Source organism: Schistocerca americana, chromosome 7, assembly GCF_021461395.2.
Source record: "Schistocerca americana isolate TAMUIC-IGC-003095 chromosome 7, iqSchAmer2.1, whole genome shotgun sequence".
Taxonomy (NCBI): Eukaryota; Metazoa; Arthropoda; class Insecta; order Orthoptera; family Acrididae; genus Schistocerca; species Schistocerca americana.
In genome coordinates, this window is record NC_060125.1 from 427,876,701 (window position 1) to 427,896,607 (window position 19,907).

A 19,907-nucleotide genomic window follows, 5' to 3' on the forward strand; every position below is an offset into this window, starting at 1 on the left:
CGCTCTTTGATTAACTTTGTTGATATGTTATAATACCCGCTAAAATACTAAAATTTTAAGGATTTTATGATGGATGCTACTTCTTTGGGAGGCTTGAGTATCAGTCCCATTTTAATGAAAATATTTTTGAAGACTGGTCTCAGATACTCCATTGTACTTTTCACCTAACCTGACAAGACCAAGCTGTCAGCAACAGAAGTAAAGTAATTGTTTAAGAGGTCTGCATCACTAGATGTACTTGTTACCAATGTCACATTTATTTTTAGAGCTATCTGTTCCTCTTCTTTTTTGGCACCACCTGTCACTGTGCTCACTATGCCCCACATAGTTTTTATTTTGTTGCCTGATCTAATTATCTTTTTCTCGTAACAAAGCTGCTTCAATTTCTGGATTACTTGCTTCAATATTTTGCAGTATTCTTTGTAACACATTACAATGCTAACATTAAAGCTGTTCCTAGAGAGTAGATACAGTCTCCTTTTTGTCCCACATCTATATTCATTGTGTAATCCATGGTCTCTTTTTTCAGTTGTGTGGTTTGAATTACCTTTAGGTGAAAATATTTTTTCAAAAGTGGAAGTAACTTATTAATGAATGCTTTGTATTTGCCATTTGAGTCAGAAGTACCGTAAACATCTATCCATTCATGTCTTAGAGGAATTTCTTGAATTTCTCAATTTTTGACTGATTTATTTCCCTCCTGTACTCGATTTAATAGATTTTTAATCATGACAAGTTTCAACATTTAACACGTGATTCTGCATGTAATGATCAGATAGCCCATTTGCTATTGGTTTTGTGATATGCCTTTTTTTAGATTTGTCTACAAAGATATTATCAATACCAGTCTCAGAACATTCACATATCCTAGTTGCAAAGTTCACAGTAGAACTAAATTGAATGATGGTGTTACTGGTTGCAATTATTGTTCACTGATAGGGCTTTTCAGTAATGTTCTGTTTCTAAGTGAACACTTTTTTCCTTTTTTTCTTTGCCAGCTGTGTTCTGACTGTTTTGACACGGTCCGTCCACGATTTCCTATGCTAACCTTTTCATCTCAGAGTAGCACTAGCAACCTACATCTTCAGTTATTTGCGGGGCATATCCCAGTCTCTGTCTTCCTCTATAGTTTTTGCCCTCTATAGCGCCTTCTAGTACCATGAAAGTAATTTCTTGATATGTTAAGAGATGTTATGTCAGCTAGTCCCTTTTTATTGTTAGTGTTTTGCATAAATTCCTTTCCTTGCTGATTCCCGAGAGAACTTCCTCATTCTCATTGCTTACCTTATCACTCCACTCAATTTTTAAAATTCTTCTGTAACACCATATCTCAAACGCTTTGATTCTCTTCTGCCTCAAATGCATAAGTCTCTTCTGTCCAAGTTTTCCCACAGTCCACGTCTCACCGTCATACGATGCTGTGCTCCAGACGCACATTCTGGAAAATTTCTTTCTCAAATTAAGACCACGATTATTTTGCGACCTAGGACTCAGAATTTCTTAACTTCATGTACTTCGTCTCACCAACTCCGATGTTAAGTCTCTCGCTGTTCTCATTTCTGATACTACTCATTTTTTCGTCTTTCTTCGATTTGCCTTCGGTCTATATGTTGTTCTAATTATACTTTCATTCCATTAAACAGGTCCTGTAATTCTTGGACTCTGTCACTGAGGGTAACAAAGTCATCATTTAATCTCAACTTTGACTCCCTATCACCTTGAATTTTAGCCCCACTCTTGAACCTCTCTTTTATTTTGACTTTGTTACACATCAAATTTAATTGTTAAATTCCTTCTCGTTAAAATATTTATTCCTCTCTCAGTTCCTGTGTGATTCTGATGATCGTGATCAATTTAGGCTGCTTGGGACTATTTTCAGACCTTCCATTTCGTGTTAAATCTGTTCCACCATCTTCCACTACCATTAAGACATTTTTTCGATATGAAGAGGTGTTCGTCATTTTAATTTAACACAATATTTAGATTATATTCCTAACCGATTCTTCTGGTCCTGTGTGCAACACCATCGTTATTAGTCGTAACAGGTGAATAGTCGTCTAAGGAATGTGCCAAATCTTCCTGTAGAAATGAAATATTTTATTCAAGTGCATGTACGAGTAAAGTTTTCCGTCGCATACTGAAATCTTGAAAAATTGCATCACTGTTATTGAACATGACTATTGCCAAGACCTGAACTACAGTAGTTCACACAGTAATTATGAAATGGATTTTTATGCCATTAAATTACCATCTGCATCCCTGTAGTACCTGGGTGTGTTTCTTCTGCGTCACTGAGTGCTGCATACTTGCAATCTACGAGAAAACTGACCATAATCTGTGCGTATCTGTTCGTTACAGGAAAAACGACGTCTCAGCCCCGTGGCGTGGCAACCCGTTATTGAGCCACCGTCAGCGTCGGCAGTGGTTACTGAGTCACCGATCAGCATTCTCATGGAGGGCCGCTACAACCAAGTCCCCGTCATGACCGGTGTCACATCCGCTGACGGGTCCGTCTTTGTTGCCAGTGCGTACCAAAACCTGTAACCTGCACAAACACAAGTGGTCCATTATTCTTGACAGCAACACTTACTGTGATACTGGAATGCTCCGTCTCACTGGAACACCCTTGTTGGTTTGTGCAAAGTGGGGAGGAATGCAGCACCTACACACATAGCGTATACTCATTCCGAGCTGAAGTGACTTTCTGGGGATATGGAGACAGCCGCCCCGTTTCAGGCAATAGTTCTGTTGTCAACGCAAGGATGCTTTCGAGATTCTGTTCCTTTTAATCGTAACACATTTAGAAGAATTTCGCGGTACAGCTGGTGCTTTACTCGTATGGTTATTTGCCAGTATTTATTTCTTATTATCTATTAACGTTAATACGAGGGCTATTCAGAAAGTAAGGAACGATAGGTCGCGAAATGGAAACCACAGTGAAAATCAGAACTGTTTTATTTGCACCAGTTAGCTACAACTTCCAGCTACTTATCTCCATAGTCGCCGATCCGACTTAGACGTTTGTCGTAGCGTTGTACGAACTTTCCAATACCCACGTTATAGAAGGCAGCCACCAGTACTTTCCGCCAATTCTCTACGTTGGCCTACAGCTCTCTGTCTTTGCCAAAATGTTGTCTTAATAGCCAGCGATTCATGTGAGCAGTGATGAAACTCAGAGGGAGACAATTACGGGCTGTATTGTGCGTAGTCAGACATTTCCAATTGAAAACGATGCAGGATCATCTTCATTGCCTCTGCAGAATGCGGCTGAGAATTATCTTGATGAAGAAAAGGCACGACAGTTATGTAATGTTGGCTACATAACTTCAGGCGAAATTTATCATGAGGCCCTCGTTCTTGGCGGGAGACACTATTGTTCTAAAAATCTTTATGTAACGGGATCCACGTTCATACTAGAGACACTGCCCAACACACCTGTGCAAAACTTCATCGGATTTTCACTGTGGTTTCCATTTCGCGACCGATCGTTCCTTACTTTCGGAATAAACCTCGTATAAAGAAAATGCTTTCTTTAAATCGAGCTTTCTACAAAGTACTCTCTGAAATAATCCCATGTGAGATTTTTGTCAAAAACGTGAGAGGGTAACTGGTTGTAATAGGTCTACATTTCACGTGGAGTGTCACTAATGGACATGCACATGTGAGCGATATGTTGTAAAATTTTAATTTGCACTCACCTTCAGTCTTGACACAATGTCCCCAGTCAGAGTAGGTAGAGTGTCCTTTCCAGTTCGTTGGTCACTCACCTTTCACACAGCACTGGACGCCGGCCGGTGTGGCCGTGCGGTTAAAGGCGCTTCAGTCTGGAACCGCGTGACCGCTACGGTCGCAGGTTCGAATCCTGCCTCGGGCATGGATGTGTGTGATGTCCTTAGGTTAGTTAGGTTTAATTAGTTCTAAGTTCTAGGCGACTGATGACCTCAGCAGTTGAGTCGCATAGTGCTCAGAGCCATTTGAACCATTTGAACAGCACTGGACGCTCCGAAGAAATGGGCTAGATGCTGTCTGGCCACAATTAACTAGCGTTTTCTTTTATTGAGCGTTATAATGGCCCATACATCGGGAATAATGAAGACAATCATTCACAATTATCGTGACGACTAATTTGATATGAGTAACCGACAAGTTCACAAAAAACAAACAAAAGATGTAGATACTTTTATACATTAATGTACACTGTTCGCAGATGCGCTATCGTGCCTCCAAGTCCGAACCCTATAATCACTAAACTTGGTGTCGGTGTCTTGTTTCTTCAGCTTGTCAGGAAAGTCCGTGCTTACTTACCCCTCAAATCAGAAGGTAGGATAAACAGCACTCTGAAATGCGTCTGTTGCTGTGGCCTGATCAATAATGGATGAGAAGGAAATATGTTGTTATCTTATAAGCTTATGTGGTGTGTCTCATTGTGTTGTTAGAGAGTTATTATGGGTACAAGCCACTGTCTATAATACTGTGTCCAAAGTAGCTTATCTCTGAAGCAACTGATATGCTCTAGCTGACGTAAGGCTAATTAGCTATGAACGTTACACCAGCATCAGAAGAAGGAAGACATCGAAGTCAACAACGACAGAATAGTATCCCTTTTCTAACGGCCTCCAAAACTGTGGGATTGAATGAACATATGAAAGTGAGCCTGACGCCATTAAGAGCAAACATTATTATTACACCAGTTTAGAAAACGGGAATTTTGCTGTTGGTGCCACGCGATACTTGACACAGCAACAAAGTGGTGCATCACTCAATTGGATCCACTGCTGATTATCGCCAGTTGCCTTGTGCGATATTTTGCACATAACGAAAGTTGTCAGGTACGAATATAGTGTATCTGCGGTTAAACCAAATACGGACTGTTCCATTTGATTTCGGATAGCAGGAGACCATGCATTTTTGTGGGTTCGATTTTCTATCATCTACAGCAGACTTTACATTAATATCCTTTGAAAAATCACAGCTGTGATAAAAAAGTGCTTCCGGTTTTATTAAGGGTTAAAGTTACCGTAATTTAATTAAATGACGCGATTCTGACATTCGTAGCTCAGAAACTATTCAAACTAAAATTCTCAGAACATAAATTTAATGTGAGCTTTCTCATTTTTCATAATTTTCTAAAAACCGCAATTTAAAACGGATTACAAATCATGCAAAACCACAGTTTAAAACGGATTACAAATTATGCCATATTGTCCGCCTGCTTAGCTGTGTGGTACCGTGCTTACCTCTCATGCAAGCGGGCCGGGTTCGATTTCCAGCCAGGTTGGAGATTTCTGCGCTCGTGGACTGGGTGTTGCTTTGTCCTCATCATCGTTTCGTCCTCATCACCGGCGCACAAGTCGCCCAAAGTGGCGTCGAATGAAATAACACTTGCTACTTCCACGAATGGGCCCTCCCGGCCAATGTTGCCATACGCTCAATTCCATTTTTTTTATGCCATATTGTTCACCAGTTGATTTAAAACCGGATTAGTAAACTGTTTAATGGTGTCTTGAATTAGGAGGCGTAGAAGAAAAAGAAAAGTATATACAAACAGCGCCAGCACACATGAATCATGACGAGCCTGCTGTCGATCGCTTGTTGCTGATGTTTTGCGGCAACCTATCGTCAAATTTTAACTGACTCAAATCAGCAAATCGAGGGTAGTGATTGCATTCATGTTTGGAATACGAGTGACCCTGTTGCGGAACTGTGACAGCCCCAGAGCCGCGGTATAGCTTAACTGCGCAATTACTGACGCATATTAAATTCATTGCGACCTATAGCTCCGGTGTAGGCCCCTGTTCGCCCCATTCTTGAGTACTGTTCATCTACCTGGGATCTCTATCAGGTAGGACGGACAGAGGAAATAGAGAAGATCCAACGAAGAGCGGCGCGTTTCGTTACGGGATCGATTAGCTGCGAGAGAGCGTTACGGCAAAGCTAAACACACTCCACTGGCAGACGTTACAAGAGAGATGTTGTACATCACAGAGAGATTTGCTACTGAAATTTCGGGACAGTACTTTTCAGGATGAGTCTGACGACATATTACTTCCCCCCACATACATATCGCGCATTGACCGCGAGGAGAAAATGCGAGACATTAGAGCCAATACAGAGGCTTACCGACAATCATTCTTCCCACACACTATTCGCGAGTGAAACAGGGCTGGAGGGATCAGATAGTGGCACCGAAAGTACCCTCTGCCACACACCATTAAGTGGCTTGCGGAGTATGATGTAGATGTAGATGTAGATGTACTGCCAGTAAATCTCACCATCGCTGGTGAGCGTGAATGTCTGGCCGTGGGAGGCGCGCAAGGTTCGCTTAGTGCGACTGTGCGAGCGCCGCTGCTGCATCGCCCTCGGACGAGGTCTGACCCAGCAGTCTGCTGGTGAAGATTCCGCCTGGAGCGTCGTGATCGCGAAGTGTCCCACCTGCGTACGGAACCTGAAGTGCCTCTATCGTGCGTAAGGCGCGAAGTGACACTGCTGCCAACAGAAGCCGAAGTTCTCCTTTGGAAGCAAAGCCTGAAGTCGATCTACTCCGAGCACAATCTGATGTGAAGTAAAAGATCAGAGTGCGTCAGTCCTGTGGAGATCTCCAGCGTCTCAAGAAGCAACAGCCAATCAGAAAGGCAAAGTTTTTCTTCCATCAAGGAAAAAGTCAACCAGACCCGCTATACTTCCACCACCGTGGGAAAAATGTGTACAGAAGCCTCTCTTCCAGAAACTTGCGTCTAAAAATTTTACGTCACCGCTCTCTAGGCAATCAAGCTTGCTACTATTTGGCACTTTCTGGGCGCAGTTTTCTAACGTGGGGCATATCAAGAGAAAAAAAGTACAAATGTGGGGCTAGGTGCCGAGCAGGCGGATAAAACGTGTGACCTTCAAACCAATGGATTGCTTGTGCGTTTCAGAAAGCTTTCGAGATCGCTATCTCTCCTACAAAATTTTCTCTTGACAATTGTTCTAAAAGCTGGCCATGTTATTTACCAAATCCACAAGGGAAAGGTTTCACAGAAGTTCATAGGTCCAAAAACGTCCAGAGTGCCCCTCCAGAAAGCTGATACCGCAATGCCTGGCTATGAGAGTGGGACTAGAGGCGACGGAACAGGGTTGTTGGAGCGATTCCTCAGTGGAACTGCACTTGCTTCTCTAAAGCAACTGCCCGAACAGCGCAACAGTCCATGAAGGGCCACCGGTACCGAACGGCCACCGTGTTATTCTCAGATCGTAGGCGTCAGTGGATGTGGACATGAAGGGGCATGTGATCAGCACACCGCTCTCCCGGCCGTACATCAGTTTACGAGACCGGATCCGGAGCTACTCAATCAAGCAGCTGGGTGCACCCAGCTTCCCAACAGCGCTCGGTAGACCGGGATCCGGAGCTACTCAATCAAGCAGCTGGGTGCACCCAGCTTCCCAACAGCGCTCGGTAGACCGTATGGTCACCCATCCAAGTTCTAGTTCAGCCCGACAGCCCATAACTTTGATGATATGAAGGGAACCGGTGTTGCCACTGCGGCAAGGCTGTTGGCAACACTTGCTTGCTTCTCTGGCCATGTTATTTATCAAATCATCTTTCCACCAGGGTGAGGTTCCACAGACGTTCGTAGCAACAAAATTTCCAGAGTGCCTCTGGTTGATAGTCTCTCTAGGAAGCCGATAGAACACAAATAGAGCGTAATGCTTGACTACGAGACCGGTGCTAGAAGGCAACGTGAGCAGGAGCTCTTCTGTTGAGCTGCACATTCTTCGCTGCTGCTTATCCTATACCCAGGACGTGGAAGTGAGTATCTACACGTATCCAGATAGAAGAAAAGGGAGTAATCACACACGTTTTCACTGTTCTTCTACTTAAATTTAAAATAAGCGGGCGTTCCCTCAATCTCCTCGAGTTAGGTTGGATTTAATCTGAATTGTAATTGATATAGATTTCAAACTGACTGTAATTTGCATATAAAAATTGGCTAATTTGTACAGAATGAACAGGGGCCTAGCATTTTCCTTTCCCAGTTTTCAAAATAGATGGTAACTTTTCCAATTTTTCGTCCGATCTGAAATGGAATCGTCCGCACACTCCAGAATTGGTGCAGATATCAAAGACTATGAGACACTGTCTGTGCAGTGCACATATGATGAAAAATGACGCAGTTTAGTTGCTGTGCGCCTGTGGAGCGTCGAGGTGGGTTGGCTGCTTCCTACTAGTAACACGGCTAGCGCGGAATCAGAAGAGCTCAGTAGGCAATAACATTCCTTATTCAGACTCCCGTACCGAGTTTCATGTCGGCGCCTCGACGACGTGCATTGATGCCTCGCCATAACACGCGTTGGTGTATTTCAAATGGTTCAAATGGCTCTGAGTACTATGGGAATTAACATCTGAGGTCATCAGTCCCCTAGAACTTAGAACTACTTAAACCTAACTAACCTAAGGACATCACACACATCCATGCCTGAGGCAGGATTCGAACATGCGACCGTAGCAGCAGCGTGGTTTCGGACTTAAGCGCCTACAACAGCTCGGTCACAGCGGCCGGTGAAGTCACCATAGAGGAGGACTTCCTCTGGCGTCATGTGGTCGAGACGCGCAACCATCAGGTCTAGTGGCAGCTTGTAGGACAGCAGCTACAAAATGAAGTTGCTAGGTGACGTTGAAAACTACTTCGTTCATAGAGGACCATGGGCTTTCATGGAAACGCCGTCGTCTGCAGTTCGAAGCCCCAGGAGCAGTAGCAGTATGGTTTGAAGAGTTTGTGTGTGTGTGTGTGTGTGTGTGTGTGTGTGTGTGTGTGTGTGTGTGTGCAGAGCTGGTCTAGCTGAATTGACTGAGCGTGAGATTAACTTTAGTTATTTATTCACACTCAATGCACGACGTTTAGGGCTTAGAGTACCTTACCGCCCTCCGTTGTTTGCTTTCCTGTAGAGGAGGCTACCCAGTGACTTCTCCTACTAAGACTGTGGCGTGCGGTGGACTTATTGTCCATATGCGAATCTTCCGACAATGAGAGCAGTACCAGGTAAGGATACCAATTTTGAGGATGTGTCGTGCCTAAAGTGTGGACAGTTGTCTTTCCGAGGGGGTCAACCTTCAGGTGAATGCGTCTCGCTTCGTCTTCCATGAAGCCTTTTACGAAGGGCACGCCGGGTTCCTCGTGAAGAGCCGCAATGCGTGTTAGCGGCGACGCCAGTAGACTCCGACGAAGGGCCTTATTTTGGATTCTTTGAACCTCTTCATCCGTCGGACACTAACTATTGTACCTGACGAAAATACGCTATGCAATACAATTGTCGGTTCTTTACTTGATCCTAGAGGAGAACAAGTGGTTCAAAAAAATGGCTCTGAGCACTATGGGACTCAACTGCTGTGGTCATCAGTCCCCTAGAACTTAGATCTACTTAAACCTAACTAACCTAAGGACATCACACACATCCATGCCCGAGGCAGGATTCGAACCTGCGACCGTAGCAGTCGCACGGTTCCGGACTGCGCGCCTAGAACCGCGAGACCACCGCGGCCGGCAAAGAACAAGTGGAAATTAGATAATGTAAAATATTAGTTCACTTTACTACAAGGTAATATGAAGATTTACTTAAATTCCACAGTGATTTTTTGAGTGTTTGCAATTGTTTTTGAACATTAAAGTATCACTGGATACAGACAAGTCTACAAGACTTTTCATTTTGAGACACGACGATGATGTTCACAGTTCAGCATAAGACATTAAATACACTTGTGTCCTACCTATGACGATACTGTTTTCTTAATGTATGATCACGAACCAAGCGTGAGCGTCCCTCTACTCGGTTGTCTATTGGTGTGTCGATGTGGTGGCGCTCCGAAGGTGAGAGAGAGTGTAGCTCCGCCAGTGCCTCCCATTCCCCGCTGCAGTACGCAGCGAGAGTTAGTTATCTTCTGTGGTACTGATGCGAACTTTGGACGATACCATACTAATCATGGCCCACAGAATGATACTGTAGGTGAGTAATGATCGTACTACTGAGCAATAAAGACGCAGCTTAGTGTCTCTATTGTCTTCACAGATGAAGACGGGGTATAAACCCTTCACCGGTCGCAGGTAGAGCGGTTGACCAAGGCTTTGTAATCTAAGCTGACCCCAAAGTGTTTAGTGAGTCTGACACCGGAGTCTGACACCGTTGATGGTGATGTTATTGCGAAGAATTGATTTCTTCGTAAAACATGCTGTGGTTTGTCGGCATTTTGTTTCTCCTGCACCACATGACCAGTCTATCGACTTGGTGCTGGAGACTGTTAATTAACTACTCAGTATCGCGGCCTGTGGGAAACAGGACTGTATCGTCGGCGTGTTTGGCTAACTTTTACTGCGGATCCAGGAATAAGCCATTTACGTAGATTCACTATAGCCGACATAATTGTCTTGAGAGATTCAGCAACTGTATTGATAATTGAGATAATTCTCATTTTTGTTCTGTCTCAGTTGCATATTTTTCATTAGATTATAAGTTTAGATCACTCAGGACCACCTTCAGCAACTACTTAGATTTGAGGATGTCCCAAAGACATAGCAACATGTGAGCTGTTTAAAAGTGTGCAACTGAGATGGAATAAAAAATGAGAAGTATCTTATTTACACAAATGTTTAATATGGGTCACAGAACTGACCCCTGCGGTGTTCCAGTGGAAATGCGTTTTGTGCCGTAGCTTTGGCTATGGTGGGCGACCATGAAAGTCCTGTCTCGGAGAAAGACAGTGATGAAATACAGGGTGGTTGTATCTGTTACCAGTCTTTAAATCAAGTTTTGCTGCCAAGCCTTGTCATAGGCGTTCTGTGAATTGATAAAGACAGCCACAGTAGACAAGGGACAATTGATGCCTTTGGTAACTTTCTGTCAGGCAAATCACTTGGTGTTCTTCAGACAGGTGCAAAGAAAATGCGATTTGTTCTGGTTGTATAATACCATTTGCCAATAGTGACAGTGATTTTCGTTGCTGAATAGGTGTCTCCAGTACTTTATATCTTTAAAATTGTGGATTTGGTGTATGTTTTAAACTGCTTGTGTTTTTCATTAATATCTCCGTCTAAGGAAAATTAATCAAAAGCCCATCGCAAAATTGGTAGAATATAGGGACCATACGACTGTAATATTATTCAGCAAGACTTTCAGTAGCACTTTTCATACAGAAAACTGCATACTGCATATGTCGATCTTTGTAGACTAATGTAACTAAAAGTAATTTCAGACAAATACGAAAATTTAAACAAAATTTTTCTGTGGCAATTTTGTTTTTAGATCATGATGAGCAATTTATGAGCTGCTGTATGTTTAAAACTAATTTAATAATCTGGCTAATCTCTTTTATCATTTTAATTGGTAATGTTTGCAAAAACCCAAATATTAATCTTCACATTCATGGATACTCAGAAACTTTCAGGATCAGGAACAGGGCATTATTACAATTATATTACTGAGGTGAATGATATTCTCATGACACACAAACACTGAATTTTACAGTATAGCGGCACACTGCAGTGAAATGACTGATTCATTCACTGATACTAGTCTAAATAATCTGTACATCGCCTGGCATGGTGATGGTCCTGTAAAGCAATCTTGAATTTTCATTGTCAGGCTTCTTAGAGCATTACACATTATGCCATTCTGCAATGTGCTGATACTACTGTAAAAGAGATTTTAGGATGGCTAGTTGTGGGCGGTGACTCTGAACTGTAGATGGGTGCAGATACTCAAATAAGGCTGCTCGTGGATACAAGACACGTTATTGCTGTTTGTTTACATTCTTTAGACTTTGATGCTGCTAGTGTTGATGGCTGACTTGGCAAATACACTGTCACGACGTCTATAAGCACGCTGACCCGCGGTCTAGCTGTGTAGATAATGGCGATGCGTGAGCACGAGTGGCTGTCGCTGTACATTTCCTCCCACTGCCACGTCACGCTCTCAGAGCATGAGGAAGGGCAAGGTGGAGACATTGTAAATGTGCCTCGTGTAAGTGGCAGCGCAGTGGTGTTGCTTAAGAAGTGATTGTATGTTTCACGTTTCTGAACACCATAGGTCTCAAAGAAAACAAATTTTCTCTATTGTTTGATTATTTTTTATATGATGAAGATATAATATTATTTTCACCTGGTGTAAATATCGCCATACGAATGAGTGTAGCTAACTTGAGTGCAGCTAATTTCACAGCTTTTCAAACTCAAGTTGCCACGTGATTGTGACTTATTTCGCAACATTTCGTAGCATACTTGAAAAAAGGTATTTCACATAAATATTACGTTCGAAATATTTTAAAACTTTTGCAACCTCATTTTGTTGACGTAGAAACTCTACCTGAGCAACGCAATGTATACGTCCTAGGCAGTTTTAACGTAAAAGAATTTGTCATTACAATGGGAATTACTTTGCAAGTCAGCCAGTTACATCTTCACGTGCCCAAGTGTGCTTTCAACTAAAATGGCAAATGGTCTCGCAAACAGCTGGAAAAGAGATGAAGATTGACAGTGCCGTCTAAACGTTTAGGAGAATTTCCTCGGACTTCATTTAAGGTCACAGTGAAGTCTTCAAACCACATATTTCCTTTACAGCAGTGACCATAAGGAAATGGACTGTGTTTGTCAGAATGTGTCCCTTCAACAACCCGATTTTCCTTTTAAATGCATGCCCACCAAATCAGAAACAAGTTGGTTTTCACCCTGCAATGTCTTACTGTAGGCAGTATGCAGTGAAGTCCACTCAGAATGCAAAGTCTGCAATCCATTCAGGATGTTCTAATTGTCATTCCAGCATTCATTTTTGCTTCATAAATTCCACAATAAGGAATTTTAAATCAAATAGTTGTTCCTGACATGTTCTTTGACTTAACCAACATGCTTTACAATCGTACATTAAGTCTCCATACTCTTCGATCAGTTCCAACTGACAGTGGCATAATGCAAGCGACTTCATAAAATTTTACTGTTCATACCACCAATTTCTTCATGTGCTGCTTGGCTGCACATGTAGCACAAAGTTCTTCCAGATCCACTCAACAATGAATTCTGCCTGCCAGTCGTTGTAATTTTTGTTCTTTCACTGTCATCTGAGTATTTAAATTCTTTCTGCATGGTATTGTAATGTCACTTCATAGCAAGTCTGCAGTACCCATAGCTTATGTGACTGTATAATATGTATTAAGAATTCTCGTTCCTCTCTTCTGTCATACCCATTCATCTCTAAAGGCTTATGGCGACACGTCGCACGGCTGTGCAAACATCCACTGAACCCAGGAACGTCCTTCACACCATGAACAAATAGCGATTGGAAAACCGCGCTGATACCACAATTCTCTCAAACGGAAGAGAGTTGTGCAGACAGAAACGTGCTACACTGCAGTACTAAATTAAATGTCTCGCTGTGCTAAGTATTCCCAGAGAAGTTACGAGCAAAGGAGAGACAGGCCGCGACTCGGCTCGCACACGGCCCACACGCGGCCAGCACACCATTACTGTGTGAAGTTTGGCACCAAATGGCTGGCCCTGGTACAGGAAATAGCACAGACCGTGCGCCATCGTTAGTGCAACGGCTCCGCTTCTCGTTACCCCCAGCCCATAGCGTGGGACCCGACGAAGACGGCTGTCACTGTGTGTATCAGGCTGCATCTCACTCTCAGTGGCACAGGCCGAGGGTGTTATATCTCGAGAGAGGCGGGGACGGCTGGATCGCCCATATCGCATTACTGAGAGGGCAACAGAGTGCTGAGCTACCTGATCAACCAGATACTCAGGCGGGGACGTAGATTCGAGGTCCGGCGACTGTGGAGACAGCAGCGTCATCCACACGAAGATGGCCAGTACTGACTGGACATCATATTACTGCCCAGCTGTTCGACAGCAAAAGGATCTGCTCCGGGCATACGTAGTGGAATGGGCCACGTTTGTGTCACGCGGTAATGTCTGGAACAGAGTCTGATGACCAAGCTTCAGCTATTATCACATGGTAATTGGTCAAACCACAGAAGACTAATGACGACTGGTCCACCACCAAATCGTTGTCATGCGGAAGTAGTGGTACTGAAGCTGAACGCTATATCTGAGTTGCTGAACTGATGGTCGTCAATGCCAAATGCGTCAGTCAAATACCTGATTTCATTCCCATTATAAAACATGCGCATTCTTTTCATCTGGAATTTCCTCACCAATGTACAATTAGTACACTAGCATTTCAGGACAGGCAATAATAATAATATATCAGTATTTTCTTAGATGGCAAAAAGGTATAATTTGTACGTCAGTGACATACAGTGCTGGTATTACAACAGCTGTCGAATTTGTTCCGTTTAATATAAGTCTGCTGACCCATGATATGTCGCACATCCACCTGCTGAAGACCGCATCGTAACAGATGTGCTGATTTTTACAGTGTCTGGAGTGATGGAGAGTGCGTCTGTGGCGGCAGATCTCAACGAAAACTTCACGTCCCTGGTGGGTTCTCTGCTGCCGAGGCCAACGAGGGAAGAGCAGGAGGCGGCGGCGCAGCAGCTGGAGGACTTCTACTTTGGGGACCAAGGATTCTCACAGCAACAGCCGCAGGCCGTATATGATGTCTGTATCGACATTTAATTGACTCTTAGATATCTAAAGATGTATGTGAAATGTATTCGCAGGTGTAAATACCAACAACCATTGGCTGTATAAGGGAATGACGACAGTGAAAATTAATTCCGAACTGGGACTTGAACCAGGATTTCCCATTGCAAGCGAGTGGTCAGCTTGTCGTTGTCTGTGCACGACTCACACCGAGACCCAAAGTTCCACACGTCGTCGTTCCTGCACCACAAAGTGTACTGGCACACACGTTATGCAAATCCGTACAACGGGGGACATTTAAAGTCGCTACTTGGTATCGACAGTTAAATACGATATTCCAGTGCCCCTATTGTTAAGAAGAACGATGCAATGTTCCTTCGGACATGGATGCATGGACGTGAGTCGTGCAGGGATAGCCAAATCGGTTATGGCGGCGGCTAGCGTACAGCGTGAAATCTCGGTTCGACTCCCCGTCCAGCACAAGTTTTCTTTGTCGTCATTCGCTTATACAGCTGATACTTGTGCGTATTCGCAACTACAAATACATTTCATGCATTATATAACAGCTGTAGTTGCCACGGTGCCTGTTCCTTCGGACATCCATGGATGTTCTAGGGAACACTGCACCGTTCTTCGTAACAACACAGACACTGCAATATCGTATCTAGAGATGCGCTTCTGTACAGTAACATACAAAACAATTTACTGCTGTTTGTATCCAGAGTACAAGAGGAATCCTGTAAGACCTCGACCTAGGACAAGGGTAGTGGTTACGTCAAGGAAATTCTGATTTTGTTTTGTAACATATTATTGTCGATTCGGATGAGATAAGTGGGACGTGAATCACAAGAAAACGCAAACACAGGCTTGTAGTTCACAAAGTTTTATTACACATATCCCCCTACAAAAGCAGTACAAAATATTTTACGTACCTGGCTTCCAATAGCCACCAATAACAAATATAATTAAAAACCTTATAGAGCCTTTATAATATTATACAGAATGAAACAAGTTAAGTAAAGTTCCTTCCTTTTAACTAAAGAGCAGACACCATATCCATGTAAGTATATAGTGCTGTCAACACCGGCCATGACCTTCTTCTTCTGTACGGATGCACACTTATTCCTCGAAATCTTAGGAGACTTGGTAAGAATGTCTTCCACGAGCAATGAGTGTGTTGGGGTAGGACACTACGAATGTAGTGTGTGGACATACAAGGTGAGAATGGTGGGTCTCACGGGAAGCGTGCGCGAGATAGTCCCTGCAGTCGCGCTATCCTCTGTGCCCTCGGTGGCTATGGACCAAACATAGCACAGAAGCTAGCCGAAGGAGGCACAAATGGCGAGCGGAAAAAAAAAAAAAAAAAAAAAAAAAAAAAAAAAAAAAAAAAAAAAAAAAAAAAAATGTGACTCAGCTGGATAGAGCGTCTGACATGTAAGCAGGAGATCCCGGGTTCGAGTCCCGGTCGGGACATACATTTTCACCTGTAGGTATTAATATAATACCAAAATAACAAATAGTTCCAGATAAAAATAGAGGAGCAGCATAATTGACCACAAATTTAACAGGAATTTACCAGGACCAAATCCCAATTGGTGAAACAAGCAACAGTACAGAATATTAAATAACAAATTCCAAGTAAATGAGCAAAATCTTGGACCAATAGACAGATCATAGAACCACGGCATTCCACCAATTATATAATTATATAGTGACTTATTCCACTGAACGCGTTCGTGACGTTCCTCTCTAGTATAACAACAATATTTAGGCAGACAGTTATCTTGCACGCAACAGCGGGCACAGCCCGACTGATGACCCACCCTAAAACAAGAGTGACCAAACTACTACTAACAGGGGACGCACCTTGACGCAGCTCGAACACATTAACGAGAGGAATCTCCTAATAATTACAGGAGAGAATACTCAACTACTGGGGCGATCAGCGACTCTGATAGGTTACAGCCAAGTAGCGCCAAGCGTCACCAAAACGTAGCTGGCAGAGCTAAAGGCGTCCGAACACATTTCAATCAAGGCACCGCCCCCTGTATTGGTCAATCCAGAACTGATTGGGCCCGCCGCTCGTAGTACACTGTAAGATTAAAAAAAAAGTACAGACTACCAAACTAAAGAACACAATACAAACCCTCTTACTTCAGAGTTATCTGCCCCCCCCCTTTAAATTTAAAACATACAAGACCTCAAACACCAAGCGAGATGGCGCAGTGGTTAGCACCATGGACTCGCATTCGGGAGGACGACGGTTCACTCCCGCGTCCGGCCATCCTGATTTAGGTTTTCCGTGATTTCCCTAAATCGCTGCAGGTAAATGCCGGGATGGTTCCTCTGAAAGGGCACGGCAGACTTCCTTCTCCGTCCTTCCCTAATTCGATGAAGCCGATGACCTCGCTGTTTGGTCTCTTCCCCAAAACAACCCCAAAGCCCTCAAACAAATAGCATGGAAAATTATTCTTTACTCTTAGAAGCAGACTCCAATAAGAAGCATAAAGTCTGGAGAAGTTAACGGCCTTCCGACGCAAGAGCATAAAATCCCATAATACAAGACACCAAATGTCACGGCCTCTCCAAACGAAGACCACAGAATAAGTCATAAGATGTTCATGTAACATTACAAGCACACTATCTTAACACTAGCTGAGGCCCACCTTTAGTAGCACCAAACGTCGAGAATCCACATAGCATAGATAGGCATCCAGCATCAGGTGGTACAATATACACACTTGCTAGTGCATTGGAGGCCATCAGCACCATCTCGCCGCCGACACTCTCAGCACCGCGAACAACCAACGCCCCTTCGTAACGGTCACTCCAAGAGTCGCCAACACAACATATGCCCAAGAAACGGGCAAGCACAGCCACTAGGGAATCGGAGCGAAAAACCAAGAGAGTCATAGCCGGAAGCGCCGCGCTTAAATAGCGACCACAAGAGGAAAACCAAAGAGAAAACGCGCATGGCAGAACGAGCGGGATTACTGCCCCTACAAGATAAGAGAATCACTGGCGCCAGCGACTCCCCCACGGCTCAATAAGGATCCGAGGGATTAATTATCTGATACGCTTGTAATTGGGAAAGGTTCTATTTTTATTTCCTTTTGAGTGTCACCCATTAGAAGGCCACACCATGGGGAGGTGGTCAAACTGTTAGTGACGCAAGAGCCGACGTCCAACGCTACTTCCGCGAGCCCCATGGGCTAATTGTTTGGTATTCAGACCTGGACCTGTCTGTTAATGTTTATGCACCGATTTTTACAAGACTGGTGAAAAGAACAAAACACGAAACGTCTCTGTGTAAAAGAGATTCCTGCAACTGTAACTGGAGGAACATGGCGCTACAGTAGACTCACCTCATGATTTCTGCTACTCGGTCCGCATCAGGGGTGCTGGAACCTGTTACATCTCACATGTCTCACCTGGCCTGCACTCGTTCTGACGTTGCACTCTAAGAGGTAGCACATACACCATCTTTGAATTAAATTATTGACGTGGGAAGAGATAGATTGCCCAGAAAAGAAGTAGACAATTCTTCTGGTAAAAGTAAATTATATTGTCGACGTTCTGTGTCCTCCAATTAAGTTGGTGCATATCAGAAACAACTTCAAATTAAAACAAGTGTGTGTCACCCCAGAACTCACTGAGCCTTCAGGGAAGTCACTAGTTCAAAGTAATTGTCTGTCCAATGTACCTTCGACGAACTAGTCATCCCAGTAGAATGTGGAGGAAAATATGCTGCAATGCGCGACTTTGTAAGAGACACGCCAAGACAGTTGTGACACTGTTCACCACCTCGATGCGCAGGTTTCTGCCCTGCTGCTATATTTCCACACACAATCGTGACCAGAAGGCAGTCTACTTCTGTTTACAACAACACCGAACGTGTAGACACTAAGACAAAAACATAGCCTTACTTACCACTACGAATGCAAGACATGACGTAGTAGCATGACATAAACTTTGTCCCTCTAATCTAGCCACATTTAAATCTGTAGTTATTTTCATAGTTAAAAATATAAGATTTCGATACCAATCAAAGTAACTTCGTAAGTCATTTTCGAAAGTTATACTTTGCAAAAATCAGATGAACCAACAATAAAGCTTTGTGGGCTGCTGAGATTGACTTGACACATCCTCTGTCTTCAAATCCATGATGATCTGTATTGAGCAGATGTGATATTACCCCTATTTCTGACTTTTTAGCAAGTGGTGACATCAGACATGTCATTTTTCATGACAATCAGGATTAAGCTATTTTTCACACCAGTAAGCCATATTTATACCCACTCATTGCACTTATTGTAAAATTTTACGATCTATGTGTCTACTGCAAAACGTGTTTCTATTCAAGAACTGTTTTTCCCCTCCAACCTTCAGTGCCAGGGACGAGTCCATCCTGCTGTTGCCATAGGGTGTTTTGTTTTCTGTTTTGCTTCTTACTTTCTAGTTTAGACTGTATTCCTACTCCAAGCTTCTAGAACATTTCGCTTTCGTCGCTTTCTGGGATCTCACTTCCTCCCACATCTTCTGCTGGTGGGTGTGCCACACCTTCTTGCACAGCAATGGAAAAATGGCTGCCTCTCACGTCCCTGAATTACGATTCTGTATTCGTTTAAAATTCACATAAATCTTGAAGCAAAAGTCGGATCTTGATGCGGGTTGCATGAATAAACTGAAAAACTCTTAGAACACATTTTATGCTTTGTTTGAAAAGAAGTTTCGTTTTATTTCAACTCAAGAGATTACGTAATGTTAGGTTGGGAAACGAGCATGGGTAGGTAAATAGCATGTCATTGCCTCGCCTTATAAGACCTAAATGGGTTGGTTGTCCCTGACTGACACCTAAAATGAGATGTATAGAATCGACAAAATGCATATTGAAGGTTGTTGTCCATGTCTGCTGGGCTCGTGTAAAAGGCATTCCAAAGATGCCAGCTATTGTTACAGCATCATTTAAGTTGACTATAAACTCTCAAGAAGTGCTGACAGGAAGCAGCACTTTCTTGGGGAGTGCTGTTAAGAGGAGAAATCATTAACAATGCCTACATTCTGGTCTTTACGGTGACAGCTTGAATGACCTCAATGTTTAAACAAATTCAGGAGCTGTTTGGCTCTATCAAACGTGAATAGTCGTCTGACAGTCTTCCTGTCTGGAGAGAAAGAGGATTTAGAAGTTTCTAATAGTTTGGAATTCTGGCTGCAGTAAGCCAACATTTGTTTCCGGAGAGCTTTTCAAGTGCTTCATCATCCCTTACTATACCGATCCTGTTCATTTTTCTCCATCCACATGAATTGTCATATCTGAAAGCCATTCAAACATTTCTCCTTTTC

At 43.3% G+C, this 19,907-nt stretch overlaps 1 protein-coding gene across 1 annotated transcript in view; it reads left to right on the plus strand.

The window, feature by feature from the left end:
- The window catches only part of LOC124622982 (venom carboxylesterase-6-like), a 111,669-nt gene that overhangs the window by 49,678 nt on the left and 42,084 nt on the right, over positions 1 to 19,907 (plus strand). Inside the window, exons 6-7 of the mRNA XM_047148771.1 lie at positions 2,359 to 2,524; positions 14,398 to 14,579. Coding sequence (XP_047004727.1) covers positions 2,359 to 2,524; positions 14,398 to 14,579 — 348 coding nt within the window. The remainder of the gene's footprint in view (positions 1 to 2,358; positions 2,525 to 14,397; positions 14,580 to 19,907) is intronic.